The 27,500-nt window shown below is 44.3% G+C and overlaps 3 protein-coding genes across 15 annotated transcripts in view; 2 read left to right on the top strand and 1 right to left on the bottom strand.

Annotated features, from left to right (window-relative positions):
* Positions 1–2,300, top strand: part of LOC113804752 (transcription factor Sp8) — a 7,310-nt gene extending 5,010 nt beyond the window's left edge. Inside the window, exon 2 of the mRNA XM_070138094.1 lies at positions 1–2,300. This exon is cut by the window's left edge and continues 3,433 nt beyond it. The gene's annotated coding sequence lies outside the window, so the exon portion shown is untranslated.
* A 665-nt stretch (positions 2,301–2,965) lies between these two features.
* On the top strand, positions 2,966–7,409 carry LOC113804743 (zinc finger protein 219). Its single transcript, XM_027355631.2, has 2 exons — positions 2,966–3,406; positions 6,058–7,409. The coding sequence occupies exon 2, from the start codon at positions 6,100–6,102 to the stop codon at positions 6,601–6,603; it is 504 nt and encodes a 167-aa protein (XP_027211432.2). The 5' UTR covers positions 2,966–3,406; positions 6,058–6,099; the 3' UTR covers positions 6,604–7,409.
* Positions 7,410–8,573: 1,164 nt separating this feature from the next.
* The window catches only part of FipoQ (F-box/LRR-repeat protein FipoQ), a 150,220-nt gene continuing 131,293 nt past the window's right edge, over positions 8,574–27,500 (bottom strand). For all 13 annotated transcript variants that reach the window (XM_070138697.1, XM_070138698.1, XM_070138699.1 and 10 more), the window contains 5 exons: positions 26,984–27,089; positions 25,708–25,874; positions 24,797–24,999; positions 11,290–11,505; positions 8,574–10,009 (listed from right to left, as the gene is read on the bottom strand). In XM_070138697.1, coding sequence (XP_069994798.1) covers positions 9,874–10,009; positions 11,290–11,505; positions 24,797–24,999; positions 25,708–25,874; positions 26,984–27,089 — 828 coding nt within the window. In that variant the 3' untranslated portion in view covers positions 8,574–9,873. The remainder of the gene's footprint in view (positions 10,010–11,289; positions 11,506–24,796; positions 25,000–25,707; positions 25,875–26,983; positions 27,090–27,500) is intronic.

Raw genomic sequence — 27,500 nt, 5'->3', positions numbered from 1 at the left:
CCACATAGTGTAGGTAAATGTGCAGGTTTTATTTATTAGTGTATCATTCTGTGCATTTGGATTTTTTTTGTGTGTGTTTTGCAAGGGTTTTTCCCGTTTTAGTTCTTGCATGATTCCTCTTACTCGCTCTTCATTTCCTTCTTTCCCTGCTCCTCTTCCACCTCTTTTTCCTCTTTCCCCTCTACTGTCCCCCTCTTCCTCTTCGTCCTCCTCTTCCTTTTCTTCATCCTCCACCACCATCACTTTCATCCCTTCCTCTTTACCTTTTTCTCCTTCATCTTTTCTATTATTCATTTTTCTACTTCCACTTCTCCGTTTTCTCTTTCCATTCTTCACCTTCTTAAAGCAGTTCAAAAGCCAAATGACATATAGTACAGCTGGTTACAAAGACAAGATTTGTTTTATTAGGAGGAATATTATTTAGAATTTTGTCAATGCAAGTTGTTGTTAGTCACATTAATATTATTGTTATTATTATCTTTGATATTACCATCCTCATTTTATTATTGTTTTATTAGTGTCCTTATTGTTGTTATTATTATATATTTTTTAATTATTGTCATTATTAATATTATCATTATTATAAATATTTTTATTATTGATATAATTTTTTTATTATTATTTTAATTATTATTATTATTATTGTTATTATTATCACATTTAATTTACCGTAAACTTACAAACTATCTCCTATTATTGATTGATTTAATTATGTTCTTTCTTCGTTTTATGGAAATAGATGTTTAAGTTATTCTATTCCAGCCAAAGTAGGCCTTTTCATTTCTTTTTTATTATATTAATTTTCCTTAAAGTTTTATATTGTATAAAAAGACATTGTTAATCTCTTATGTCTTTGTTTTATATCGCTACTTGCTGAAACCTGTAAACCTTATTTTATTCATTGATTGATACGCTTATTATTATTATTAATATTATTATTATTATTATTGTTATTATTATTATTATTATTATTATTATTATTATTATTATTATTATTATTATTATTATTATTATTATTATTATTTCATTTTATAAATATGATTTTGCCAGTATTGTTCTTCTACGACAGATGTTTTGGAAGAGTATAGAATCTCATGTTATTCTTTATGCAATAATATGTGTGAACAGTAATTCCCTGTTGAGAGTAAAAAGAAAGAAAAAAATAAAAAATCTGTGATGTATTTTGTACCGATTTTGTATCAAGGTGAATAACATGCTTTGTAGAGGCGTCTCTACGGGAAAAAAAAATTGTTTTGGATGCGTATTTGCTGTCCTTCCTACCCCCAAAAAGGATATTTTCAGATTTTAAAACATGCCTCTCAAAAAATGTGTATATATTATTTCAGATCTGAGAAAATCCAATCTCTTTTTTTGGTTTGTTTGTCTGGAATCAAATCTCGCAATAGATGAAAATGTGAATAGAATAATAAAGAAGAAGATGAAAAAATTGCGGAGAACATTATTATTTTTGTCCCGAGTGGATAGAGAAATAAATCCACCATTATCCATGTAAAAAAAAAAGAAATGTTATCAGCGTGAATCTGGAATGTTTGTTAAAATTTACATGATAGAAGATCCGCTGTTATGTTTACAAATATATTTTGTCTGTGTTTATAGATATAATGTCTATGAGAGTTGTAAAACTTTTATGCTTGTGAAAAGTATCAAAATTTTATACAAGCCAAAAGTTTTTATGTACATGAAAAGTTCCATTTTTTTTTTAGTTTACGAAATTTAGAAATGGACTTTTGTGAAAATCTAAAAAGGTTTGTGAAAATTCTCTGTGAAAATTATATCTTATCTAAAGAGAATAAAATGCAAAGGAAGCAAGAAAAAATTGTAGCATTGCTTACACCTTCGTCGAAGTCCTTAGTGATGGTCTCTTTCTCCTCTGACTTCTATTCCTCCTCCTCCTCTTCCTCGTCCTCGTCCTCTTTTTCCTGTGTCTGCTCCTCTTCCCCGTCCTCCTCCTCTTCGTCTTCATCTTCTTATTCTTCCTCCTCCACTTCTTCCTCTTCCTCTTCTTCGTCTTCTTCTTCCTCCTCCTCCTCCTCCACCACCTTTTCTTCCTTTTCCTCCACCTCTTCTTCTTCCTCTTCCTCTTTTTCTTCTTCTTCCTCTTCCTCCTCCTCACTTCCCAAAACAGAGGACAAGCATGCGCACAATAGCAGTCATATGTTACCTGATTCTAGTGTGTAAGAGAAGGAGCCGCAGATGGGCTGAGGTCTTCCCTTCAACCCGTGGCTCTTCAAACCATTGTTTTGGTTTTTGTAAATAAATAAAATATGATTGTACAGTTCTGTTCTTGTTTCCATGCCCTTCTTACTTCCTGTTTTCTTCTTATTCTCTTTTTATGTTATTGTGTTTTCATGTCGGAGCCGAGTATGTGGTTTGAGATTTAAAAAAAAAGTTCCCACGTAATCGTCATAATCTCTTAAGGTTTAAATTGTAGACAGATTTCGTGCAGTTTTGGTATTAACTGGCATCGGAATGACGCGTAAGTAATAAGGTTATTGACTTGCGATAGATGAAAAGTGAGTGAACAAATTGCACACAGAAAGGAATATGGCAACTCAGTATTGTGTCTTTCGCCTATTTATTCTCTCTCCTTTCTCTTCTCTGTCTATCTCCCTCGTTCTCTCTGTCTCTGTTTATATCTCTCTCTCATTCTCTTTTTCTCTCTGCTTCTCTATCTGCCCTCCATACTATGATAAGAGTGCAAAAGTAAGAAAGGAAAACGAGAAACAAAAACATGAATCCTGAACGCAGACGCTTACTTTTTGTTCCTAGTTTTTGGGTTGAAGCCGAGGTCAGCGGCGCCATGGAGAGTTCGAGTCGCTTCCCTCGTCCGAAAAGCAACACCGACTAAAATCCTCTTTATTTAGCCTTTTTTGTTTTTATTTTAATATCTGTTTTTGTTTGGCCTTCACGGTGGTTGACCTGAGTTCCCTTCCTTGCAGAGCCGCGACGCGCCCGGAGGCGTCGCCGTGCGGGGCGCCTGGCCGCGCCTCGGCCACAGCGCCCTTCCGCTGGTCGCCCGAGGCGGCGGCGGCGGCGTGGCGGCCCTGGGCGTACTGGAAGGGGCCGCCGCCAGGTACGGGGACTCCTCCTCCCCCCGCCGCAGGAGGGCGCCGCTCACCGAAGGGGAAATGAGCTCGGCGCTGCACTGCCCCGCGTGCGGCAAGGTCTTCGCCGGGAGCAAGCGGCGCTACCACCTGGAGCGCCACCTCATCACGCACACGGGCGAGCGGCCCTTCCCGTGCCCGCGGTGCCCCTACAAGGCCAACGTGCGCGAGAACCTGGCCAGGCACGTGCGCCATCGCCACCCCGACGCCGTCCTCTCCAAGGACGACGACCTGCGCCCTTAGGCCCCCGACGCCCTGCGCCGCCGTCGCCGCCGTCCTCGGTGCGAGATTATTGATTAGGATTGGGCCCTCGCTCGTCCTTGGGATTGGGGGGGGGGGGGGGGGGAGCCGGGCGACGGAAATAGTCTTGTAACAAATGTAACAGACAACTCAGCCATGCACAGATTGCATATAGCATAGCTCAGGGGGGTCGAACTTGGACAGTGACCCGCCACAACACACACACGCGTTCACCCCCCCTCTCTCTCTGTTTCACTCCCTCTCCCCCCCCCCCCTCTCTCTCTCTCTCTCTCTCTCTCTCTCTCTCTCTCTCTCTCTCTCTCTCTCTCTCTCTCTCTCTCTCTCTCTCTCTCTCTCTCTCTCTCTCTCTCTCTCTCTCTCTCTCGCATTCACTTGCATATGACCTGAGACAAAATAGATCATATAATCTCGAAATGATACAAGAGTTTTCACTTACTAATTAAGATAAGAAACGTCGCCATTCTGATAAGCAAGTATTTTACAACCACGAACTTAGTCATAGATAATGCAATGTTTTTTTTTCTCTCTTGATGATGATAAAGATCAGTAAAATAATATGATTTATGTTTACAGGGCACAATGACGCACGGAAAACACAGTTGAACCACCCTGTTACGCAATTCATTTTATCAGTTCATTTGTAGACGAATGTAGAACAGGTATGAACGAGAATGAATATGTTCACAATCCAAGAGAGGTATTTAACCTGGTTCGTATATATATATCCGCCAAAAATTCATGTAGTATACCTGACGGAGATCCATTTCAAACCGGTCAAATACCTCTCTTGTAGTGTAAAGATATTCATTCTCAACGGTACCATATCCATGAACCATATTCATGTTGATGAATGTAGAAAAGGTATGAATGAGAAGAAATACCTTCGCAGTACAAGAGATGTAATTGACCGGTTTGAAATGTATCTTCGTTTGAAAGATATTTTTGAACCCGGTTTAAATACCTCTCTTGTACTGTGAAAATATCCATTCTCTTTCATACCTCTTCTACGTTAGTCACCATGGTTAAGGTTCGTATCAATTAATGTTCAGATGAGAAATTCCACTTCAGCGAAATTGTTGATAAACGATAACAAGCGAAATAGACAATTAAATGTTTGTAAAGCTAACTGCAATAAAGTTATGATGAAAGTTCAGCGTGCGCGCGAGAAAAGAACTTATCCCGCCAAACTTTGGGATTTACACGATTAAACTGGCTTGGTGTCTCTCGAGAATATCACCGTTTTATGGTCTTGAGATTTTTGGGCGAAATTTATGGTCATTTCTGTATCATAAACGGACAGCATTCTGTTTTAAAAACGCGACCAGAATGAGTCCTTCTATCTTTTACGTTATTTGTAATAATTGGTCTACATTACGGCTTACTCCAGCCATGTTTGGTTCTGAGTAAATAGACTTTTTACTTGGTTTTGCATGTGCTAAATATTGTTTTTTCGTTCGCAAAGTCAATGTTCCCCACTATGATTTTTAAACGTTAGCATCCCCAAGCAATATTTGGTTAGAAAATTATATCACATTTGAATATGAGAAGATCAGGGTTGTAATCTTACTATTTTTATTACTTATTATTTAGATACAGAGAATAGTAGGAGTGAACTAGATGAAAGAAGCAAACACTGAAATGAATCCCAACCGTTAACCCAACCGTTAATTTCGAATTTCAAATTCAGCCTTTTCCTTCTTCCCAATCTGGACGTCATAGGAACACGGAACTACTGAGCATTGTTGTTGTTATCATTGCTATTATTATTATTATCAGTATAATTTTTGTTATTTCCATCCTTATCATCATTATTTTATTATTATTACTATTATTATTATTATTTTATTCGTCATCATCATCATTCTTATTATTGTTATTATTATTAATATTGCTATTATTATTATTATCATTATCATTATCATTATCATTATCACCATTGTCACTATTATTATTATTATTATTATTGTCATGTTATTATTATCATTATCATCCATCTCGGACCCCTGCATACAGATCACGTGATACAATTCTAGCCTTGTACAACGACCGTTTTGCGCTCGTATTCCTCTCTCTGGCACGAGAAGCGAACGTAATTCTCGTGGCAGTGGGCGGGGAACGTTCATTGAGGGGAACGTCGCGTGAGATAAATGTTGGGGTTCAATTGGAAGTTCCTTGAGTGGAGGATTTCCCAAAGCGTGGGAACTTCTGGGTAGGAAAGGAGGCTGATTGGGTTCTTGGTGTGGTTTGTCGCCTTCGTTAGCGTTGTTATTGGTATTGGCATTGTCTTAGTATTATTATCATTATTAATATTGTGATTTTTATTGTTACTTTTGGTTATTATTATTATTGTCATCATCATCAATATTTTTACTCTTGACATTAATATTATTATTGTCATCATCATTAGTTGTTTGGTTGTTAATCTTGCTTTTATGTTTTTTTTCTATTGTCATTATGATTATTATTTTCATTATTCGTTAGTGTTGTTATTGCCACTGATATCACCAATAACATAAAACAGTCAAGGCAGTAGACGACGAACGTCCTGTAGCCGATCGCCGATTGTCCGCGGCGGCCAAGAGCATAAGCATGAACCCCCCTTCCCCCGTTTCCTTTCACCCCCCCCCCCCCACCTCCGTTGGCGTAGCGACTAACGAGCCTTGCTTTGCAGGAGGAGGGCGGCGGCAGCAGCGTGTGCGGCGTGTGCGGCAAGATGTTCCAGGGCACCAACCAGCGCTTCCTCCTGCGGCGCCACCTGCTGACGCACACGGGCGAGCGGCGCCACGCGTGCCCCTACTGCTCGTACCAGGCCAACCAGGCGGGCAACCTCAACAGGCACATCCGCAACCTGCACCCGACGCACGCGCACGCCCACGACCTGCAGCAGGCGCCGCGCCAGATCATCTCCGTGATGCAGGCGTCGCCGCGGGGCGCGCACCCGCCCCTGCTCGGCGCCGTGGCGGTCACGTCGCCGCTCTCCGGCGCCTCCAGGCCGCTCCTGACGCTGCCCGTGGCGACTCGGCAGCCCGGCCGGGGCGCCAAGCCTCGCTCGCCGTCCCCGAGCCTCACGCCCTCGAGGTCCTCCTTGGCGGCGCCGCAGCACCCGCTCCACCGCCCCGCCCTCTTCCTTCAGGCCTCCGTCACGTCGACCGCTGTGTCCAGCAGCTCTGCCAAGGCGGCCGCCCCCAGCACGACGGCCACGGGCGCCCCTGACTGAGCAGCCCACTCGATGCCAACCTCGGTCGCAGGGCGTCAGCTCCCGAGGCCGTTCCCCCCGACGGGCGTGGCGTGCCCGAGGCCGCTCCCTCCGTCTGCTCTGCGGGGTCGCGGGGGCGCTCCGGAAGCGGCAGCTAGCCTTCCCTCGCTCGGCGGAGGCGGTTTGCGTCCTCGCCGCCTCGGCCAAAGGCAACTTCTAAGTCATGCGATGCTCTCAAGGCATTTCCTACAGAGGCCAGTACTTCGAGGTTGTGGAAGGAGGGGCCGGCGGGCGCCAGCCGCCTCTCCGGTCGGACTCCGGCCCACGAAGTGTCAGTATTATACCTGATCTAGTAAGTGTTCTTGGAGATAATTTCATATACTGTTGACTACCAATAAAAATGTGATAAAGCAGAAGCAGAAAAAACAAAGTAAGAGAAATTTGAAAGTAATGCAGAACAAACGTAATAGAACATATAAATATATATATACAGATAAATGACCAGATAAACAAATAAAATTCATCTTATATATTTGGTATTTATGGATAATTTTTCCTTCTAGTAATTCAGAACGAAAGAATAAAGAAAAAACAATACTCAACAAAATGTAGAATGACGTCACTAGTGATAATTACTAAAAAAAAGGCTTTTATATGATTAGATACCGTGTATGTCTCCGGAATTTGCAAATCATGAACATTTTTTAAGAGAACGTGTCATTCAGAAACATGACTTAAGAGTAAAGTCATTAGCAAAGGTAAAAGATTCGTGTTCAAAATATTTTTTATTTCACTGTAAACTACTCGAATAAAAAATAATCTCAAGATGCATTATTTTCCTTGTGCCTCTTTTATAGTTTGCTAATCAATTTTTCCTCTTTTTGTTATCTGGACCCTATCCTTACGACCTCATTTCGATCAAGAACAAACTAAATAAACCATATAAACTCAACTATCCCATTAATACTGTAAGGGCGGTTTACATATTCTTTAAAGTATGAAAGTTGCTCTTGACAAGGGCTAAATACACAGGGCGGGAATGGGCCGATGACATAAAGCAATATCAACAGTCGATTAGAATCATATGTATTATTTAATTAAGGGTTTCCTTCGCTAGAAAGTGGGAATAAGAATGCTTGGCCATTTGTCAGGTGGTAAACGTCGTTAGAAAACGTTTGTCAGGATGTCAATTGTCCAAAAAACGTTTGTTAGCTGTTCGAGGATGTTTGTCAGTTAGAGAGGTCTTTTGTCAGGCGATAGAAAACGTTTGTCAATTGTTAGTAATCGTTTGTCAGTTGTTAGAAATCGTTTGTCAGTTGTTCAAAAATGTTTGTTAATTGCTTGAAAACGTTTACCAGTTGTTAGCAAACACTTGGCAGTCGTTATATTTCTTAGTTGTGGGGATTTTATCAGTCTGAACAGCTAGTTTTTCCCCTTTAATTATAATTTTCAGTCTTTTTAATTACTTTATTCTGTTGCTTGACAGATACTACAATGAAAATTAAGGATAAACGGTTTAAGCAATGCATCATCTAACAAGAATGATAACAAAGATGATCTGACTGAGAAAAATAGAGCAAAAAAAAAAAAAAAGTATATTAATGTTTTTGCTACCTGTTTCTAAAATTAGTTAAAACTGGTTTTCAGAAATGATACATTTTCTTTATCATCATTATTTAAAGATATTTTTAATATGCGGATAATCACACAGGTGAGAATCCAGTATCAGGAAAATCTAGTTATCAAATAAATAAATAAATAAAAAATAGACTGAACATCCAATCAAAATAACAAGAAATTCCTCTTAAGATAAGCTATCAAAGAGATACAACTAAGCAAAAGTATAATTAAAAATCATTCAAATTCTGAAGATGTGACGAACGATATGCCAAATACACAGTTTGCATTCGTTAATTTTCATATGTATATTTCCCAATCAATGGAAATATTACCATAACTCATCTTAGGAAGGTTGGAATATAAAAGAAAGCATTCAGATATAACATTTAATAAGATAGGAACAAACAATTTACAAATAAGATAACAACTGCAACTGACTAGACCGTGTATAATGAATGATGATTTTGCGGGAACTGGAGAATCATTATCCACGGTTAAAATAACAGGATTGTGAATTTTTTTCGCTCACTGGAAACCTAGCAATAATTTTCAATATTCCCCAAAGCCACGACGGGACTAAGGTATTGCAACTATTGCAGTTCTGGACGGTGCAAGAAGGCAACCGCGTATCACGTGATGATAAAGCATGAATAAGGCACTGCTACACGTTTATGAAAATAGACGCATCGGTTAGACAAAAGCTAATCGCTCGGCGTGGTTTTAATCCTCTATACCGCGAATCGAACTCCCTTATGTTTACATCTTGGAGGTTCATATATATTATTATTTTCTTTTCCTTTATATCCCTTTCTGTCATTGTGGGGGATTTTCTAGTAATAAATACATTCGTGTTTTATTCCTTTCATAGATATTGTCTTTTATTTTTTCTCGATATTGCTTGTTCGAAAGGGATTAACATTTTGATGTGTGTTCCTATATGCATCCTCCCTTATTTTGCTCTCCTGTTTTATTACCTCCTGTTACTTCTTCCTCCTTATGCCAGCTATCTATCTGAGCCTCATTATCGTCATTCTTGACCTCAAAATGCGCTGTCTCTGCTCGTCTTCTCCATTTTCACATTATTTTTTCCTCTTTTCTCAACCACCTCAGGCAATCCCTCATTTTCGTTTCTTTGCCTCTTATTCTAATCCTTCTTCCCTTTTGAATCCTATTTTATTGTGTCCTTTCCCTCTCTTCCTGTTTTATTTCCATTTCCTGATGTTCTCTTCCCCATCATTTGAATTCTGTTATATAAGTTATATAATCTCTCTTATCATCATGCTAATTCTTTCTTATTCTACCTTTTTCCCCCGTTTCGGATATAATCTATCCATTTCTCCATTTCGAATCTATTCTCCATTCAAGAAAAAAATCAGAACCTTATTTCCCTATAACAACACCCCGTGCTAAATAATAAAAAAAAAAAATAATCATTTTGAAAAAGAAGAAAAAAAAATAAAAAAAATAATATTTTCCCCGTGACCAGAAGAAGAAAAGAAACCTTCCCTAATCAAAACCATCTTTTCTTCACCATCCTCTCGACCTCCTCCTCCTTCTCTCTCTTCTCTCTCCCTCTCTCTTCTCTCTTCCTCTCCCTCTCCTTCTCTCTTCCTCTCTCTCCTTCTCTCTTCCTCCCTCTCCTTCTCTCTTCCCTCTCCTTCTCTCTCGCCCTTAATTGAAGACGAGGTCCTTGTAGTGCGTCAGGAGATAGACGATGGACACGCAGCAGTTGGTGGACGTCCGGACGACGGTGGTTCGGTCCGCGCGCTCGAAGTTGGCCTTGACGATCTCGTAGTATTTACCGTCGCTGGGGGGGGAGAGAGGAGGAGGGGTTTGAGATTTGGTTGGGGGGTTGGGGGAAGGGAGGGGTGGGGGGGATGGGAGGAGGGGATGGGAGGGTGGGGGGAGGGAGGGGTAGGGAGGAGGGTGGGGGGAGGGGTGGGAGGGTGGGTGATGGGGAGAGTGGAGGGTGGGGAGAGGGGAGGGTGATGGGGTGGGAGGGATGGGAGGGGAGAGGAGGAGGGTTTGAGTTTTGGTTGGGGGTTGGGGGGAGGGTGGTGTGGTGGGGAAGGGAGAGGGTGGGAGGGAGGGAGAGGAGGAGGGTTTGAGTTTTGGTTGGGGGGTTGGGGGAGGGAGGGGGGGTGGGTGGGGAGGGGTGGGTGGGGATGGGAAGGTGATGAGAGGGAGTAGGGAGGAGGGATGGGAGAGGGGAGGGGAGGAGAGAGAGGGGAGGGTGATGGGAGGGGTGGAGGGTAGGGGGATGGGGGGAGGGGAGGATGGGGAGGGAGGGTGATGGGGAGAGTGGAGGGTGGGGGGAGGGTGGGGGGATGGGAGGGAGGGAGAGGAGGAGGGTTGAGATTTGGTTGGGGGTGGGGGGAGGTAGGGGAGGAGGTTTGAGTTTTGGTTGGGAGGGTGGATGGGTGCAAAGAGGGTGGAGGGGAGGGGGGATGGGGTTGGAGGGTGGAAGAAGAGATGGGAGGGAGGGAGAAGAGAAGTTAATGTGATGATAGGAAGGTGAGTGGAAGGAGGGTGGAAGGATGGGATGGAAGGGTGGAGGGTGGTAAGCGAGATGGGAGGGAGGGAGAGAAATGTGTGGGAGGAAGGGATGGGAGGGTGTGGGCATAGAAAGGTAGGAGAAGGATAAGAGAGATTGGAAGGGAGGGATTGGAGGAAGGTAGGAGGGATGGGAGGGTGGGAGGAATGGGAGGGAAGGAGGGAGGAGGAGGAAGGGGAGAGCGAAAGAAGGGTTAGGAGGGTACGAAAAGGAGAGGTGGGAGGGTAGAAGGTGGGGTGGGAGGAAGAGAGGGAGGACAGAGAGAGGAATGGGAAAGAAGGAGTAAGTTGAAGAAAAAAGGAGGAAAATATGAAAGGAGGAAGGATGAGAAAATGAGAGAAAGCAAAGAACTAACAACGCTAATTGACAGAAGAAAAAGAAATAGGATACAGAGGAAAGGAATAACGGTAATTAACGAAAAAAAGAAGGAAAAACAAAAACAAAAAATATAACACCCACATCATATATTCACCAAACCTCATTATATATTCACCAAACACCACAACACCCAAACCCTCCACAACTCAACCTACCACAACACCAAACACTTGAGGTTCAGACACCGGACCCTCAGCGTGTCGATGCACTTCTGACTCTTATCCGAATATCGCAGCGTCTCCGGGTCCCAGCTGAGTTCCAGGCGCTCGATCTTGGCGCCGTAACGAGACAGGTTCTCCAGCAGTCCGTCCACGTGGATCTTGCCGGCCATGCGGTAGGCGAGGTTCTCCGCCAGACCCAGCTTCAGGATTCTGTGGCGGGAGGAATTGGGGGTCGGGGTTAGGGGTTCCTCTTTTAGTGTTGTTGGGTTTAGCGTCGATGGTGTTGTGATGGTTTTTAAGGGTATTTCTACTATTATCCTTATTGTTATCATCACTATAGTTATTATATATTTACATGCATTACATACATATAATATATATATATATATATATATATATATATATATATATATATATATATATATATATATATATATATATATTTATGTGTGTGTGTGTGTGTGTGTGTGTGTGTGTGTGTGTGTGTGTGTGTGTGTGTATGTGTGTATGCACGTGTGTGTATTATATATATATGTCCTTAGTAATCTCATTGATGTCTGTAGAATTTCTGGCGAATATAAAATCTCAACCGGTCAAATACCTCTCTTAGGCCGTGAAAATATTCATTTTTATTTCTGTCTTTTTTCTACATTCAATGCACACTGCTCTACCTGTCGCCTCACACGCCTCCCCCAACCTCACACCAAAGAACCTCTATGACAGGTCCATGACAGGTCCATGACAGCTCAGTGACAGCTCACTTAATAATCTTAATGCATTGGCACACCTCATGACAGCGTGCATGGCATCCCCAAAGCTTTTCTGATATGGAGACATCCGCTGTTCTTAAAATCCCTGATATCCCTAAAACACTATTCGAGATCCATCAAGATTATCCAGATATTATTTTAATCGCCCCTGACCTAATAAAAAAATCACCTAATATCCCTAAAACTCACCTAAAGGCCTTAGAACTCACGTAATAGAACTTATCCAATATTTTTAAACCCCATCAATATCTTAAATTAAAACCTATCCAATAACCTAAAATCCCACCTGCCATTCATAAAAAAGTATACTACAAACTCACTCAATATCATAAAAAATCACCCGATATCCTTAAAACTCACCCGATCCCTTGAAGAGTCACCTAATATTACTAAAACTTACCCGATATCTTTAAAACTCATCATCTACCTTTATAACACCTTTCAAACTCACCTACCACGCCTAAAAATCACTCGATTCCCTTAAAAACTCACCACCTACCCTTAGAGCACCCTTCAGATTCACCTACCACTCCTAAAATCTCACCTGACACCCTTAAAAACTCACCTCCCACCCTTAAAACACCCTTCAAACTCACCTATCAATCCTAAAAATGACACTACACCCTTAAAACTCACCTGATATTCCTAAAAATCACCTGATACCATTCCCTAAATCCTTAAAAAATTCCCCTCCGACCCTCAAAGCACCCTTAAAACTCACGTACCACTCCTAAAAATCCCTTGACACCCTTAAAAACCTACCTACCATTATTAAAAAAATCACCCGACACCCTTAAAAACTCACCTCCTCCCCTTAAAGCACCCTTAAAACTCACCTACCAATCCTAAAAATCACCCGACACCCTTAAAAACTCACCTCCTCCCCTTAAAGCACCCTTAAAACTCACCTCCCATTCCTAAAAATCACCCGACACCCTTAAAAACTCACCTCCTCCCCTCAAAGCACCCTTAAAACTCACCTCCCATTCCTAAAAATCACCCGACACCCTTAAAAACTCACCTCCTCCCCTTAAAGCACCCTTAAAACTCACCTCCCATTCCTAAAAATCACCCGACACCCTTAAAAAGTCACCTCCTCCCCTTAAAGGACCCTTAAAACTCACCTCCCATTCCTAAAAATCACCCGACACCCTTAAAAACCCACCGCCTCCCCTCAAAGCACCCTTAAAACTCACCTCCCATTCCTAAAAATCACCCGACACCCTTAAAAACTCACCTCCTCCCCTTAAAGCACCCTTAAAACTCACCTCCCATTCCTAAAAATCACCCGACACCCTTAAAAACTCACCTCCTCAGTTCACAGCACCCTCAAAACTCTCCTCCCATTCCTAAAAATCACCCGACACCCTTAAAAACTCACCTCCTCCCCTCAAAGCACCCTTAAAACTCACCTCCCATTCCTAAAAATCACCCGACACCCTTAAAAACTCACCTCCTCCCCTTAAAGCACCCTTAAAACTCACCTCCCATTCCTAAAAATCACCCGACACCCTTAAAAACTCACCTACCATTCCTAAAATCTCACCTGACACCCTTAAAAACTCCAACCCTCAAAGCACCATTAAAAATCCCCTACCAATCCTAAAAATCTCTTACGCCCTTAAAAACTTACCTACCATTCTTAAAAATCACATGATACCATTCCCTAAATACTTAAAAAATTCCCCCCCGACCCTCAAAGCACCCTTAAAACTCACGTACCACTCCTAAAAATCCCTTGACACCCTTAAAAACCTACCTACCATTCCTAAAAACTCACCCGACACCCTTAAAAACTCACCTCCCATTCCTAAAAATCACCCGACACCCTTAAAAACTCACCTCCTCCCCTTAAAGCACCCTTAAAACTCACCTCCTATTCCTAAAAATCACCCGACACCCTTAAAAACTCACCTCCTCCCCTTAAAGCACCCTTAAAACTCACCTCCCATTCCTAAAAATCACCCGACCCTCTTAAAAACTCACTACCTCCCCTTAAAGCAGCCTTAAAACTCACCTCCCATTCCTAAAAATCACCCGACACCCTTAAAAACTCACCTCCTACCCTCAAAGCACCCTTAAAACTCTCCTACCAATCCTAATACCCTTAAAAATCACCCGACACCCTTAAAAACTCCCCTCCTCCCCTCAAAGCACCCTTAAAACTCACCTCCCATTCCTAAAAATCACCCGACACCCTTAAAAACTCACCTCCTCCCCTTAAAGCACCCTTAAAACTCACCTCCCATTCCTAAAAATCACCCGACACCCTTAAAAACTCCCCTCCTCCCCTCAAAGCACCCTTAAAACTCACCTCCCATTCCTAAAAATCACCCGACACCCTTAAAAACTCACCTCCTCCCCTTAAAGCACCCTTAAAACTCACCTCCCATTCCTAAAAATCACCCGACACCCTTAAAAACTCACCTCCTCCCCTCAAAGCACCCTTAAAACTCACCTCCCATTCCTAAAAATCACCCGACACCCTTAAAAACTCACCTCCTCCCCTCAAAGCAGCTTTAAAACTCACCTCCCATTCCTAAAAATCACCCGACACCCTTAAAAACTCACCTCCTCCCCTTAAAGCACCCTTAAAACTCACCTCCCATTCCTAAAAATCACCCGACACCCTTAAAAACTCACCTCCTCCCCTTAAAGCACCCTTAAAACTCACCTCCCATTCCTAAAAAACACCCGACACCCTTAAAAACTCACCTACCATTCCTAAAATCTCACCTGACACCCTTAAAAACTCCAACCCTCAAAGCACCATTAAAAATCCCCTACCAATCCTAAAAATCTCTTACGCCCTTAAAAACTTACCTACCATTCTTAAAAATCACATGATACCATTCCCTAAATCCTTAAAAAATTCCCCCCCGACCCTCAAAGCACCCTTAAAACTCACGTACCACTCCTAAAAATCCCTTGACACCCTTAAAAACCTACCTACCATTCCTAAAAACTCACCCGACACCCTTAAAAACTCACCTCCCATTCCTAAAAATCACCCGACACCCTTAAAAACTCACCTCCTCCCCTTAAAGCACCCTTAAAACTCACCTCCCATTCCTAAAAATCACCCGACACCCTAAAAAACTCACCTCCTCCCCTCAAAGCACCCTTAAAACTCACCTCCCATTCCTAAAATCTCACCCGACACCCTTAAAAACTCCCCTCCGCCCCTCACAGCACCCTTCAAACTCTCCTACCAATCCTAACACCCTTTAAAACTCACCTCCCATTCCTAAAAATCACCCGACACCCTTAAAAACTCACCTCCTCCCCTCAAAGCACCCTTAAAACTCACCTCCCATTCCTAAAAATCACCCGACACCCTTAAAAACTCACCTCCTCCCCTTAAAGCACCCTTAAAACTCACCTCCCATTCCTAAAAATCACCCGACACCCTTAAAAACTCCCCTCCTCCCCTCAAAGCACCCTTAAAACTCACCTCCCATTCCTAAAAATCACCCGACACCCTTAAAAACTCACCTCCTCCCCTTAAAGCACCCTTAAAACTCACCTCCCATTCCTAAAAATCACCCGACACCCTTAAAAACTCCCCTCCTCCCCTCAAAGCACACTTAAAACTCACCTCCCATTCCTAAAAATCACCCGACACCCTTAAAAACTCACCTCCTCCCCTCAAAGCACCCTTAAAACTCACCTCCCATTCCTAAAAATCACCCGACACCCTTAAAAACTCACCTCCTCCCCTCAAAGCACCCTTAAAACTCACCTCCCATTCCTAAAAATCACCCGACACCCTTAAAAACTCACCTCCTCCCCTCAAAGCACCCTTAAAACTCACCTCCCATTCCTAAAAATCACCCGACACCCTTAAAAACTCACCTCCTCCCCTTAAAGCACCCTTAAAACTCACCTCCCATTCCTAAAAATCACCCGACACCCTTAAAAACTCACCTCCTCCCCTCAAAGCACCCTTAAAACTCACCTCCCATTCCTAAAAATCACCCGACACCCTTAAAAACTCACCTCCTCCCCTCAAAGCACCCTTAAAACTCACCTCCCATTCCTAAAAATCACCCGACACCCTTAAAAACTCACCTCCTCCCCTCAAAGCACCCTTAAAACTCACCTCCCATTCCTAAAAATCACCCGACACCCTTAAAAACTCACCTCCTCCCCTCAAAGCACCCTTAAAACTCACCTCCCATTCCTAAAAATCACCCGACACCCTTAAAAACTCACCTCCTCCCCTCAAAGCACCCTTAAAACTCACCTCCCATTCCTAAAAATCACCCGACACCCTTAAAAACTCACCTCCTCCCCTTAAAGCACCCTTAAAACTCACCTCCCATTCCTAAAAATCACCCCACACCCTTAAAAACTCACCTCCTCCCCTCAAAGCACCCTTAAAACTCACCTCCCATTCCTAAAAATCCCCCGACACCATTAAAAACTCACCTCCTCCCCTTAAAGCACCCTTAAAACTCACCTCCCATTCCTAAAAATCACCCGCCACCCTTAAAAACTCACCTCCTCCCCTCAAAGCACCCTTAAAACTCACCTTCCACTCCTAAAAATCACCCGACACCCTTAAAAACTCACCTCCTCCCCTTAAAGCACCCTTAAAACTCACCTCCCATTCCTAAAAATCACCCGACACCCTTAAAAACTCACCTCCTCCCCTCAAAGCACCCTTAAAACTCACCTCCCATTCCTAAAAATCACCCGACACCCTTAAAAACTCACCTCCTCCCCTTAAAGCACCCTTAAAACTCACCTCCCATTCCTAAAAATCACCCGACACCCTTAAAAACTCACCTCCTCCCCTTAAAGCACCCTTAAAACTCACCTCCCATTCCTAAAAATCACCCGACACCCTTCAAAACTCACCTCCTCCCCTTAAAGCACCCTTAAAACTCACCTCCCATTCCTAAAAATCACCCGACACCCTTACAAACTCCCCTCCTCCCCTCAAAGCACCCTTAAAACTCACCTCCCATTCCTAAAAATCACCCGACACCCTTAAAAACTCACCTCCTACCCTCAAAGCACCCTTAAAACTCATCTCCCATTCCTAAAAATCACCCGACACCCTTAAAAACTCACCTCCTCCCCTTAAAGCACCCTTAAAACTCACCTCCCATTCCTAAAAATCACCCGACACCCTTAAAAACTCCCCTCCTCCCCTCAAAGCACCCTTAAAACTCACCTCCCATTCCTAAAAATCACCCGACACCCTTAAAAACTCACCTCCTCCCCTCAAAGCACCCTTAAAACTCACCTCCCATTCCTAAAAATCACCCGACACCCTTAAAAACTCACCTCCTCCCCTCAAAGCACCCTTAAAACTCACCTCCCATTCCTAAAAATCACCCGACACCCTTAAAAACTCACCTCCTCCCCTCAAAGCACCCTTAAAACTCACCTCCCATTCCTAAAAATCACCCGACACCCTTAAAAACTCACCTCCTCCCCTCAAAGCACCCTTAAAACTCACCTCCCATTCCTAAAAATCACCCGACACCCTTAAACACTCCCCTCCTCCCCTCAAAGCACCCTTAAAACTCACCTCGCATTCCTAAAAATCTCCCGACACCCTTAAAAACTCACCTCCTACCCTCAAAGCACCCTTAAAACTCACCTCCCATTCCTAAAAATCACCCGACAGCCTTAAAACCTCACCTCCTCCCCACAAACCACCCTTAAAACTCACCTCCCATTCCTAAAAATCACCCGACACCCTTAAAAACTTACCTGCTGCCCTTAAAGCACCCTTAAAACTCACTTCCCATTCCTAAAAAACACCCGACACCCTTAAAAACTCACCTCCCATTCCTAAAAACCACCCGACACCCTTAAAAACTCACCTCCTCCCCTCAAAGCACCCTTAAAACTCACCTCCCATTCCTAAAAATCACCCGACACCCTTAAAAACTCACCTCCTCCCCTCAAAGCACCCTTAAAACTCACCTCCCATTCCTAAAAATCACCCGACACCCTTAAAAACTCACCTCCTCCCCTCAAAGCACCCTTAAAACTCACCTCCCATTCCTAAAAATCACCCGACACCCTTAAAAACTCCCCTCCTCCCCTCAAAGCCCCCTGAAAACCCACCTCCCATTCCTAAAAATCACCCGACACCCTTAAAAACTCCGCTCCTCCCCTTAAAGCACCCTTAAAACTCAGCTCCCATTCCTAAAAATCACCCGACACCCTTAAAAACTCACCTACCATTCCTAAAATCTCACCTGACACCCTTAAAAACTCCAACCCTCAAAGCACCATTAAAAATCCCCTACCAATCCTAAAAATCTCTTACGCCCTTAAAAACTTACCTACCATTCTTAAAAATCACATGATACCATTCCCTAAATCCTTAAAAAATTCCCCCCCGACCCTCAAAGCACCCTTAAAACTCACGTACCACTCCTAAAAATCCCTTGACACCCTTAAAAACCTACCTACCATTCCTAAAAACTCACCCGACACCCTTAAAAACTCACCTCCCATTCCTAAAAATCACCCGACACCCTTAAAAACTCACCTCCTCCCCTTAAAGCACCCTTAAAACTCACCTCCCATTCCTAAAAATCACCCGACACCCTTAAAAACTCACCTCCCATTCCTAAAAATCACCCGACACCCTTAAAAACTCACCTCCTACCCTCAAAGCACCCTTAAAACTCTCCTACCAATCCTAACATCCCTAAAAACTCACCTCCCATTCCTAAAAACTCACCCGACACCCTTAAAAACTCACCTCCGCCCCTCACAGCACCCTTCAAACTCTCCTACCAATCCTAAAAATCACCCGACACCCTTAAAAACTCCCCTCCTCCCCTCAAAGCACCCTTAAAACTCACCTCCCATTCCTAAAAATCACCCGACACCCTTAAAAACTCACCTCCTCCCCTTAAAGCACCCTTAAAACTCACCTCCCATTCCTAAAAATCACCCGACACCCTTAAAAACTCACCTCCTACCCTCAAAGCACCCTTAAAACTCACCTCCCATTCCTAAAAATCACCCGACACCCTTAAAAACTCCCCTCCTCCCCTTAAAGCACCCTTAAAACTCACCTCCCATTCCTAAAAATCACCCGACACCCTTAAAAACTCACCTCCTCCCCTCAAAGCACCCTTAAAACTCACCTCCCATTCCTAAAAATCACCCGACACCCTTAAAAACTCACCTCCTCCCCTCAAAGCACCCTTAAAACTCACCTCCCATTCCTAAAAATCACCCGACACCCTTAAAAACTCACCTCCTCCCCTTAAAGCACCCTTAAAACTCACCTCCCATTCCTAAAAATCACCCGACACCCTTAAAAACTCACCTCCTCCCCTCAAAGCACCCTTAAAACTCACCTCCCATTCCTAAAAATCACCCGACACCCTTAAAAACTCACCTCCTCCCCTTAAAGCACCCTTAAAACTCACCTCCCATTCCTAAAAATCACCCGACACCCTTAAAAACTCACCTCCTCCCCTCAAAGCACCCTTAAAACTCACCTCCCATTCCTAAAAATCACCCGACACCCTTAAAAACTCACCTCCTCCCCTCAAAGCACCCTTAAAACTCACCTCCCATTCCTAAAAATCACCCGACACCCTTAAAAACTCACCTCCTCCCCTCAAAGCACCCTTAAAACTCACCTCCCATTCCTAAAAATCACCCGACACCCTTAAAAACTCACCTCCTCCCCTTAAAGCACCCTTAAAACTCACCTCCCATTCCTAAAAATCACCCGACACCCTTAAAAACTCACCTCCTCCCCTCAAAGCACCCTTAAAACTCACCTCCCATTCCTAAAAATCACCCGACACCCTTAAAAACTCACCTCCTCCCCTTAAAGCACCCTTAAAACTCACCTCCCATTCCTAAAAATCACCCGACACCCTTAAAAACTCCCCTCCTCCCCTCAAAGCACCCTTAAAACTCACCTCCCATTCCTAAAAATCACCCGACACCCTTAAAAACTCACCTCCTACCCTCAAAGCACCCTTAAAACTCTCCTACCAATCCTAATACCCTTAAAAATCACCCGACACCCTTAAAAACTCCCCTCCTCCCCTCAAAGCCCCCTTAAAACCCACCTCCCATTCCTAAAAATCACCCGACACCCTTAAAAACTCACCTCCTCCCCTTAAAGCACCCTTAAAACTCACCTCCCATTCCTAAAAATCACCCGACACCCTTAAAAACTCACCTCCTCCCCTCAAAGCACCCTTAAAATTCACCTCCCATTCCTAAAAATCACCCGACACCCTTAAAAACTCACCTCCTCCCCTCAAAGCACCCTTAAAACTCACCTCCCATTCCTAAAAATCACCCGACACCCTTAAAAACTCACCTCCTCCCCTTAAAGCACCCTTAAAACTCACCTCCCATTCCTAAAAATCACCCGACACCCTTAAAAACTCACCTCCTCCCCTCAAAGCACCCTTAAAACTCACCTCCCATTCCTAAAAATCGCCCGACACCCTTAAAAACTCACCTCCTCCCCTCAAAGCACCCTTAAAACTCACCTCCCATTCCTAAAAATCACCCGACACCCTTAAAAACTCCCCTCCTCCCCTCAAAGCACCCTTAAAACTCACCTCCCATTCCTAAAAATGACCCGACACCCTTAAAAACTCCCCTCCTCCCCTTAAAGCACCCTTAAAACTCACCTCCCATTCCTAAAAATCACCCGACACCCTTAAAAACTCACCTACCATTCCTAAAATCTCCCCTGACACCCTTAAAAACTCCAACCGTCAAAGCACCATTAAAAATCCCCTACCAATCCTAAAAATCTCTTACGCCCTTAAAAACTTACCTACCATTCTTAAAAATCACATGATACCATTCCCTAAATCCTTAAAAAATTCCCCCCCGACCCTCAAAGCACCCTTAAAACTCACGTACCACTCCTAAAAATCCCTTGACACCCTTAAAAACCTACCTACCATTCCTAAAAATTCACCCGACACCCTTAAAAACTCACCTCCCATTCCTATAAACTCACCCGACACCCTTAAAAACTCACCTCCTCCCCTAAAAACAACCTTAAAACTCACCTACCAATCATAACACCCTTTAAAACTCACCTCCTCCCCTTAAAGCACCCTTAAAACTCACCTACCAATCCTAACACCCTTAAAAACTCACCTCCTCCCCTTAAAGCACCCTTAAAACTCACCTACCAATCCTAACACCCTTAAAAACTCACCTCCTCCCCTTAAAGCACCCTTAAAACTCACCTCCCATTCCTAAAAATCACCCGACACCCTTAAAAACTCCCCTCCTCCCCTCAAAGCACCCTTAAAACTCACCTCCCATTCCTAAAAATCACCCGACACCCTTAAAAACTCACCTCCTCCCCTCAAAGCACCCTTAAAACTCACCTCCCATTCCTAAAAATCACCCGACACCCTTAAAAACTCACCTCCTCCCCTCAAAGCACCCTTAAAACTCACCTCCCATTCCTAAAAATCACCCTTAAAAACTCACCTCCTCCCCTTAAAACACTCTTAAAACTCACATCCCCTTCCTAAAAATCACCCGACACCCTTAAAAACTCACCTCCTACCCTTAAAGCACCCTTCAAACTCACCTCCCATTCCTAAAAATCACCCGACACCCTTAAAAACTCACCTCCTCCCCTCAAAGCACCCTTAAAACTCACCTCCCATTCCTAAAAATCACCCGACACCCTTAAAAACTCACCTCCTCCCCTTAAAGCACCCTTAAAACTCACCTCCCATTCCTAAAAATCACCCGACACCCTTAAAAACTCCCCTCCTCCCCTCAAAGCACCCTTAAAACTCACCTCCCATTCCTAAAAATCACCCGACACCCTTAAAAACTCACCTCCTCCCCTCAAAGCACCCTTAAAACTCACCTCCCATTCCTAAAAATCACCCGACACCCTTAAAAACTCACCTCCTCCCCTCAAAGCACCCTTAAAACTCACCTCCCATTCCTAAAAATCACCCGACACCCTTCAAAACTCACCTCCTCCCCTTAAAGCACCCTTAAAACTCACCTCCCATTCCTAAAAATCACCCGACACCCTTAAAAACTCACCTCCTCCCCTCAAAGCACCCTTAAAACTCACCTCCCATTCCTAAAAATCACCCGACACCCTTAAAAACTCACCTCCTCCCCTCAAAGCACCCTTAAAACTCACCTCCCATTCCTAAAAATCACCCGACACCCTTAAAAACTCACCTCCTCCCCTCAAAGCACCCTTAAAACTCACCTCCCATTCCTAAAAATCACCCGACACCCTTAAAAACTCACCTCCTCCCCTCAAAGCACCCTTAAAACTCACCTCCCATTCCTAAAAATCACCCGACACCCTTAAAAACTCACCTCCTCCCCTCAAAGCACCCTTAAAACTCACCTCCCATTCCTAAAAATCACCCTTAAAAACTCACCTCCTCCCCTTAAAGCACCCTTAAAACTCACCTCCCATTCCTAAAAATCACCCGACACCCTTAAAAACCTGACCTACAATTCCTAAAAACTTACCCGACACCCTTAAAAACTTACCTCCTACCCTTAAAGCCCCCTTAAAACTCACCTACCAATCCTAACACCCTTAAAAACTCACCTCCTCCCCTTAAAGCACCCTTAAAACTCACCTACCAATCCTAACACCCTTAAAAACTCACCTCCTCCCCTTAAAGCACCCTTAAAACTCACCTACCAATCCTAACACCCTTAAAAACTCACCTCCTCCCCTTAAAGCACCCTTAAAACTCACCTCCCATTCCTAAAAATCACCCGACACCCTTAAAAACTCACCTCCTCCCCTTAAAGCACCCTTAAAACTCACCTCCCATTCCTAAAAATCACCCGCCACCCTTAAAAACTCCCCTCCTCCCCTCAAAGCACCCTTAAAATTCACCTCCCATTCCTAAAAATCACCCCACACCCTTAAAAACTCACCTCCTCCCCTCAAAGCACCCTTAAAACTCACCTCCCATTCCTAAAAATCACCCGACACCCTTAAAAACTCACCTCCTCCCCTTAAAGCACCCTTAAAACTCACCTCCCATTCCTAAAAATCACCCGACACCCTTAAAAACTCACCTCCTCCCCTCAAAGCACCCTTAAAACTCACCTCCCATTCCTAAAAATCACCCGACACCCTTAAAAACTCACCTCCTCCCCTCAAAGCACCCTTAAAACTCACCTCCCATTCCTAAAAATCACCCGACACCCTTAAAAACTCACCTACCATTCCTAAAATCTCACCTGACACCCTTAAAAACTCCAACCCTCAAAGCACCATTAAAAATCCCCTACCAATCCTAAAAATCTCTTACGCCCTTAAAAACTTACCTACCATTCTTAAAAATCACATGATACCATTCCCTAAATCCTTAAAAAATTCCCCCCCGACCCTCAAAGCACCCTTAAAACTCACGTACCACTCCTAAAAATCCCTTGACACCCTTAAAAACCTACCTAACATTCCTAAAAACTCACCCGACACCCTTAAAAACTCACCTCCCATTCCTATAAACTCACCCGACACCCTTAAAAACTCACCTCCTCCCGTCAAAGCACCCTTAAAACTCACCTACCAATCCTAACACCCTTAAAAACTCACCTCCTCCCCTTAAAGCACCCTTAAAACTCACCTACCAATCCTAACACCCTTAAAAACTCACCTCCTCCCCTTAAAGCACCCTTAAAACTCACCTACCAATCCTAACACCCTTAAAAACTCACCTCCTCCCCTTAAAGCACCCTTAAAACTCACCTCCCATTCCTAAAAATCACCCGACACCCTTAAAAACTCCCCTCCTCCCCTCAAAGCACCCTTAAAACTCACCTCCCATTCCTAAAAATCACCCGACACCCTTAAAAACTCACCTCCTCCCCTCAAAGCACCCTTAAAACTCACCTCCCATTCCTAAAAATCACCCGACACCCTTAAAAACTCACCTCCTCCCCTCAAAGCACCCTTAAAACTCACCTCCCATTCCTAAAAATCACCCTTAAAAACTCACCTCCTCCCCTTAAAGCACGCTTAAAACTCACCTCCCATTCCTAAAAATCACCCGACACCCTTAAAAACTCCCCTCCTCCCCTTAAAGCACCCTTAAAACTCACCTCCCATTCCTAAAAAACACCCGACACCCTTAAAAACTCACCTACCATTCCTAAAATCTCACCTGACACCCTTAAAAACTCCAACCCTCAAAGCACCATTAAAAATCCCCTACCAATCCTAAAAATCTCTTACGCCCTTAAAAACTTACCTACCATTCTTAAAAATCACATGATACCATTCCCTAAATCCTTAAAAAATTCCCCCCCGACCCTCAAAGCACCCTTAAAACTCACGTACCACTCCTAAAAATCCCTTGACACCCTTAAAAACCTACCTACCATTCCTAAAAATTCACCCGACACCCTTTAAAACTCACCTCCCATTCCTAAAAACTCACCCGACACCCTTAAAAACTCACCTCCTACCCTCAAAGCACCCTTAAAACTCTCCTACCAATCCTAATACCCTTTAAAACTCACCTCCTCCCCTTAAAGCACCCTTAAAACTCACCTACCAATCCTAACACCCTTAAAAACTTACCTCCTACCCTTAAAGCCCCCTTAAAACTCACGTACCAATCCTAACACCCTTAAAAACTCACCTACCATTCCTAAAAATCACCTGATACCCTTAAAAACTCACCTCCTCCCCTCAAAGCACCCCTTAAAACTCACCTCCTCCCCTCAAAGCCCCCCTTAAAACCCACCTGATATTCTTGAGCGCCGGCATGACGTTCGAGCAGAGAGAATCCGTGCACTGGGGGATGCCAGAGAGGACGAGACCGCGGAGTCCCTGCCCGTACCTCGCCAGGAACTTGTAGAGTCCTTCCTCCGTCAGGTTGTCGCACAGCTCCAGGTCCAAGCCGATGAGGGCCTTCAGGTTGCCCCGCTCCGTCCACGCCTTCAGGACCTGCGGCGGGAGAGGGGAAGGAGGGGGTGGGAGGGGGTGGGGGAGAAAGAGAGGGGGGGTTATTGAGAGAGGAAGAGGGTGATTTCATGAATTAAGATGCGAGGATGGTGTAAAATAGGATGGTATGTAATGGAATGAGAGGAAAAAATGTTTTGCTGATGTAAAGGTCATATTTCTAAGATTGTATTATGCAAAACGTTACTGATATTAAAGGCAGTGGGCATTTTTGATACAAGCGATCTCCCGAAATTCTACGTTAGGAAAAAAAATCTACATTTAAAACACTACATGACCGATCTAGAAACTTACATAACTAACTTGAAAATAAACTCACATAACTAATCTAAAAACCTACATTAATCTAAAAATCCCACATGATTAATATCTCCCCACCAAAAAAAGAAAGAAAGAAAAAATCCCACACATTATCATCACAAAAAATGAAAGATATAACCGAAGAAAATCTGCATTCCTCTTCTCCCTCCCCCCCTCTCTCTCCCTCTCCCTCATTCTCTCTCCCTCTCCCTCATGCTCTCTTCCTCTCCCTCATTCTCTCTCCCTCTCCCTCATTCTCTCTCTCTCCCTCATTCTCTCTCACCCTCCCTCCCTCCCTCCCTCCCTCCTTCCCTCCCTTCCTCCCCCACCCCCCTCACTCTCACTCTCACCACAAAAAAAAAAAAAAAAAAAAAAAAAATCTGCCATCCTCACCGCATCAGTGAAGCCATCCAGCTGACCGGCGCTGAGCCACCTGAGAGCCGGGATGCGAGTCAGCAGGTCGATGAGGCAGTCAGCTGAGAGGTCCGTGGCCGTGACGTCGAGCTCTGACACCGCTGACTTCTCCCACTCGGCGGCCATCACGTTCTCGTTCTGCAGGCCTGACGGAGGCGAAGAAGAAGGAGGAGGAGTTAGATTGGGTTGGGGTTGGTGGTGGGGTGAGGAGGGGAGGGGTGGGGTGGGGTGTGAAGTAGGGAGGGAGGTAGGGGGAAGAGGGAGAGGGGGATGGAGGTAGGGAGGTAGGGGGGAAGAGGGAGAGGGAGAGGGGGATGGAGGTAAGGAGGAGAAGGGAGGTAGGGAGGAGAAGGGAGGAAATACACATAATAAACAAATAAACAAACCCAAACGTTTCCCAGTCAGACTATGCTCCGCCCCCGCCCTACTCCGCGCCCCCCCCCCCACCTTCCTCCTTCTTTCCCTCACTTCCTCTCTCCCCATTTTTTCGTTTCCTCCTTTCCTCTCCCTTTCCTCATTGCCTCATACCCTTCCTCCCACCTCCTTCCACCTTGCCCTCACCCCCCCCCCTCTTCCCCTCACCCCCTTTCCCGCCACACTCATTCTCCCTCTCCCTAACCCCCCCTGCCTTCACCTCACCCTCCTTTCATCCTCCTTCCCCCTTACCATCACTTCCCCTCCTTCCCTCCTTTTCTCCCTACTTCCCTCCTCCTTCCTCCATGCCTACCCTTCCTCCGTCCTCCTTGCCTTCACTCCTCCTTCCCCCCTTTCCCCTCACACGCATCCTCCCTCCTTCCCCCCTTGCCTCCCTTTTCCTCCTCCTCCCCCCCCCATCACTCCTTCCCTCCTTATCCCCCACATCCACCCTCACTCCTTCCCTCCTTATCCCCTTGCTCCATCCTCCCCCTCCACCCCCCCTTTTCCCCCACATCCACCCTCACTCCTTCCCTCCTTATCCCCTTGCTCCCCCTCCTCCCCCCCTTTTCCCCTACAACCATCCTCCTTCCTTCACCCCTTACCTCCCCCTCCTCCCTCCTCCTCCCCTTCTCTATCCCTTCTTCCCCCCATCCTCCCTCCTCCTCCCCCTCCTCTATCCCTTCTTCCCCCCATCCTCCCTCCTACCTCTGCCTCCCCTCCTCCATACCCCCCCCCCCCTCCTCCCTCCTCCTCCCCTCCTCTATCCCTTCTTCCTCCCATCCTCCCTCCTCCCATACATCCCCCCATCCTCCCCCCCTCCCCCTCCCCCCCTACTTACTGCACTGCTGCATCAGGAGGCACTTGAGCTTCTTGCACCTGCTGAGGAGAATCTTCAAGGAAGTGCCGGTCACCTTGGCACAGAAGTTGACAGCGAGGCACTCCAGCTGGAAGAGCGGGAGGAAGGTGAGTGCCAAGCATGACATTCGAATTCTATTTTGATTTTAGTTTATTATTGTTGTTGTTGTTGTTATTCTTTTTTAGCGCGGATCATTTTATTCTGATTAATTTTGGTTGTGGATTTTTTATGATTGTCAGTCACAAAGTGCTTAATTCTATTTAATTTTGGTTGTAGTTTTTTTTCTTTATGATTTTTTATAACTATTCCTCTTAATTATTTAGCGCGATTTAGCTGATTTTAGATGTAGGTCATTTTCCTATATTTAAAAATATATATATATCTATAAGAACTAGATCGATGAGAGCTATTTTTAATTCGTTTTCATTTTCATTTCAGAAAAAAATATAATCGTTTTGTGATGTCTGGTTTTGAGTCTTGTAGTGAGAGGAACTTATAT

Source organism: Penaeus vannamei, chromosome 24 (assembly GCF_042767895.1).
Source record: "Penaeus vannamei isolate JL-2024 chromosome 24, ASM4276789v1, whole genome shotgun sequence".
Lineage (NCBI taxonomy): Eukaryota > Metazoa > Arthropoda > Malacostraca > Decapoda > Penaeidae > Penaeus > Penaeus vannamei.
The sequence above is the reverse complement of the archived record's forward strand: the minus strand, read 5'-3'. Positions and strand labels throughout refer to the sequence as shown.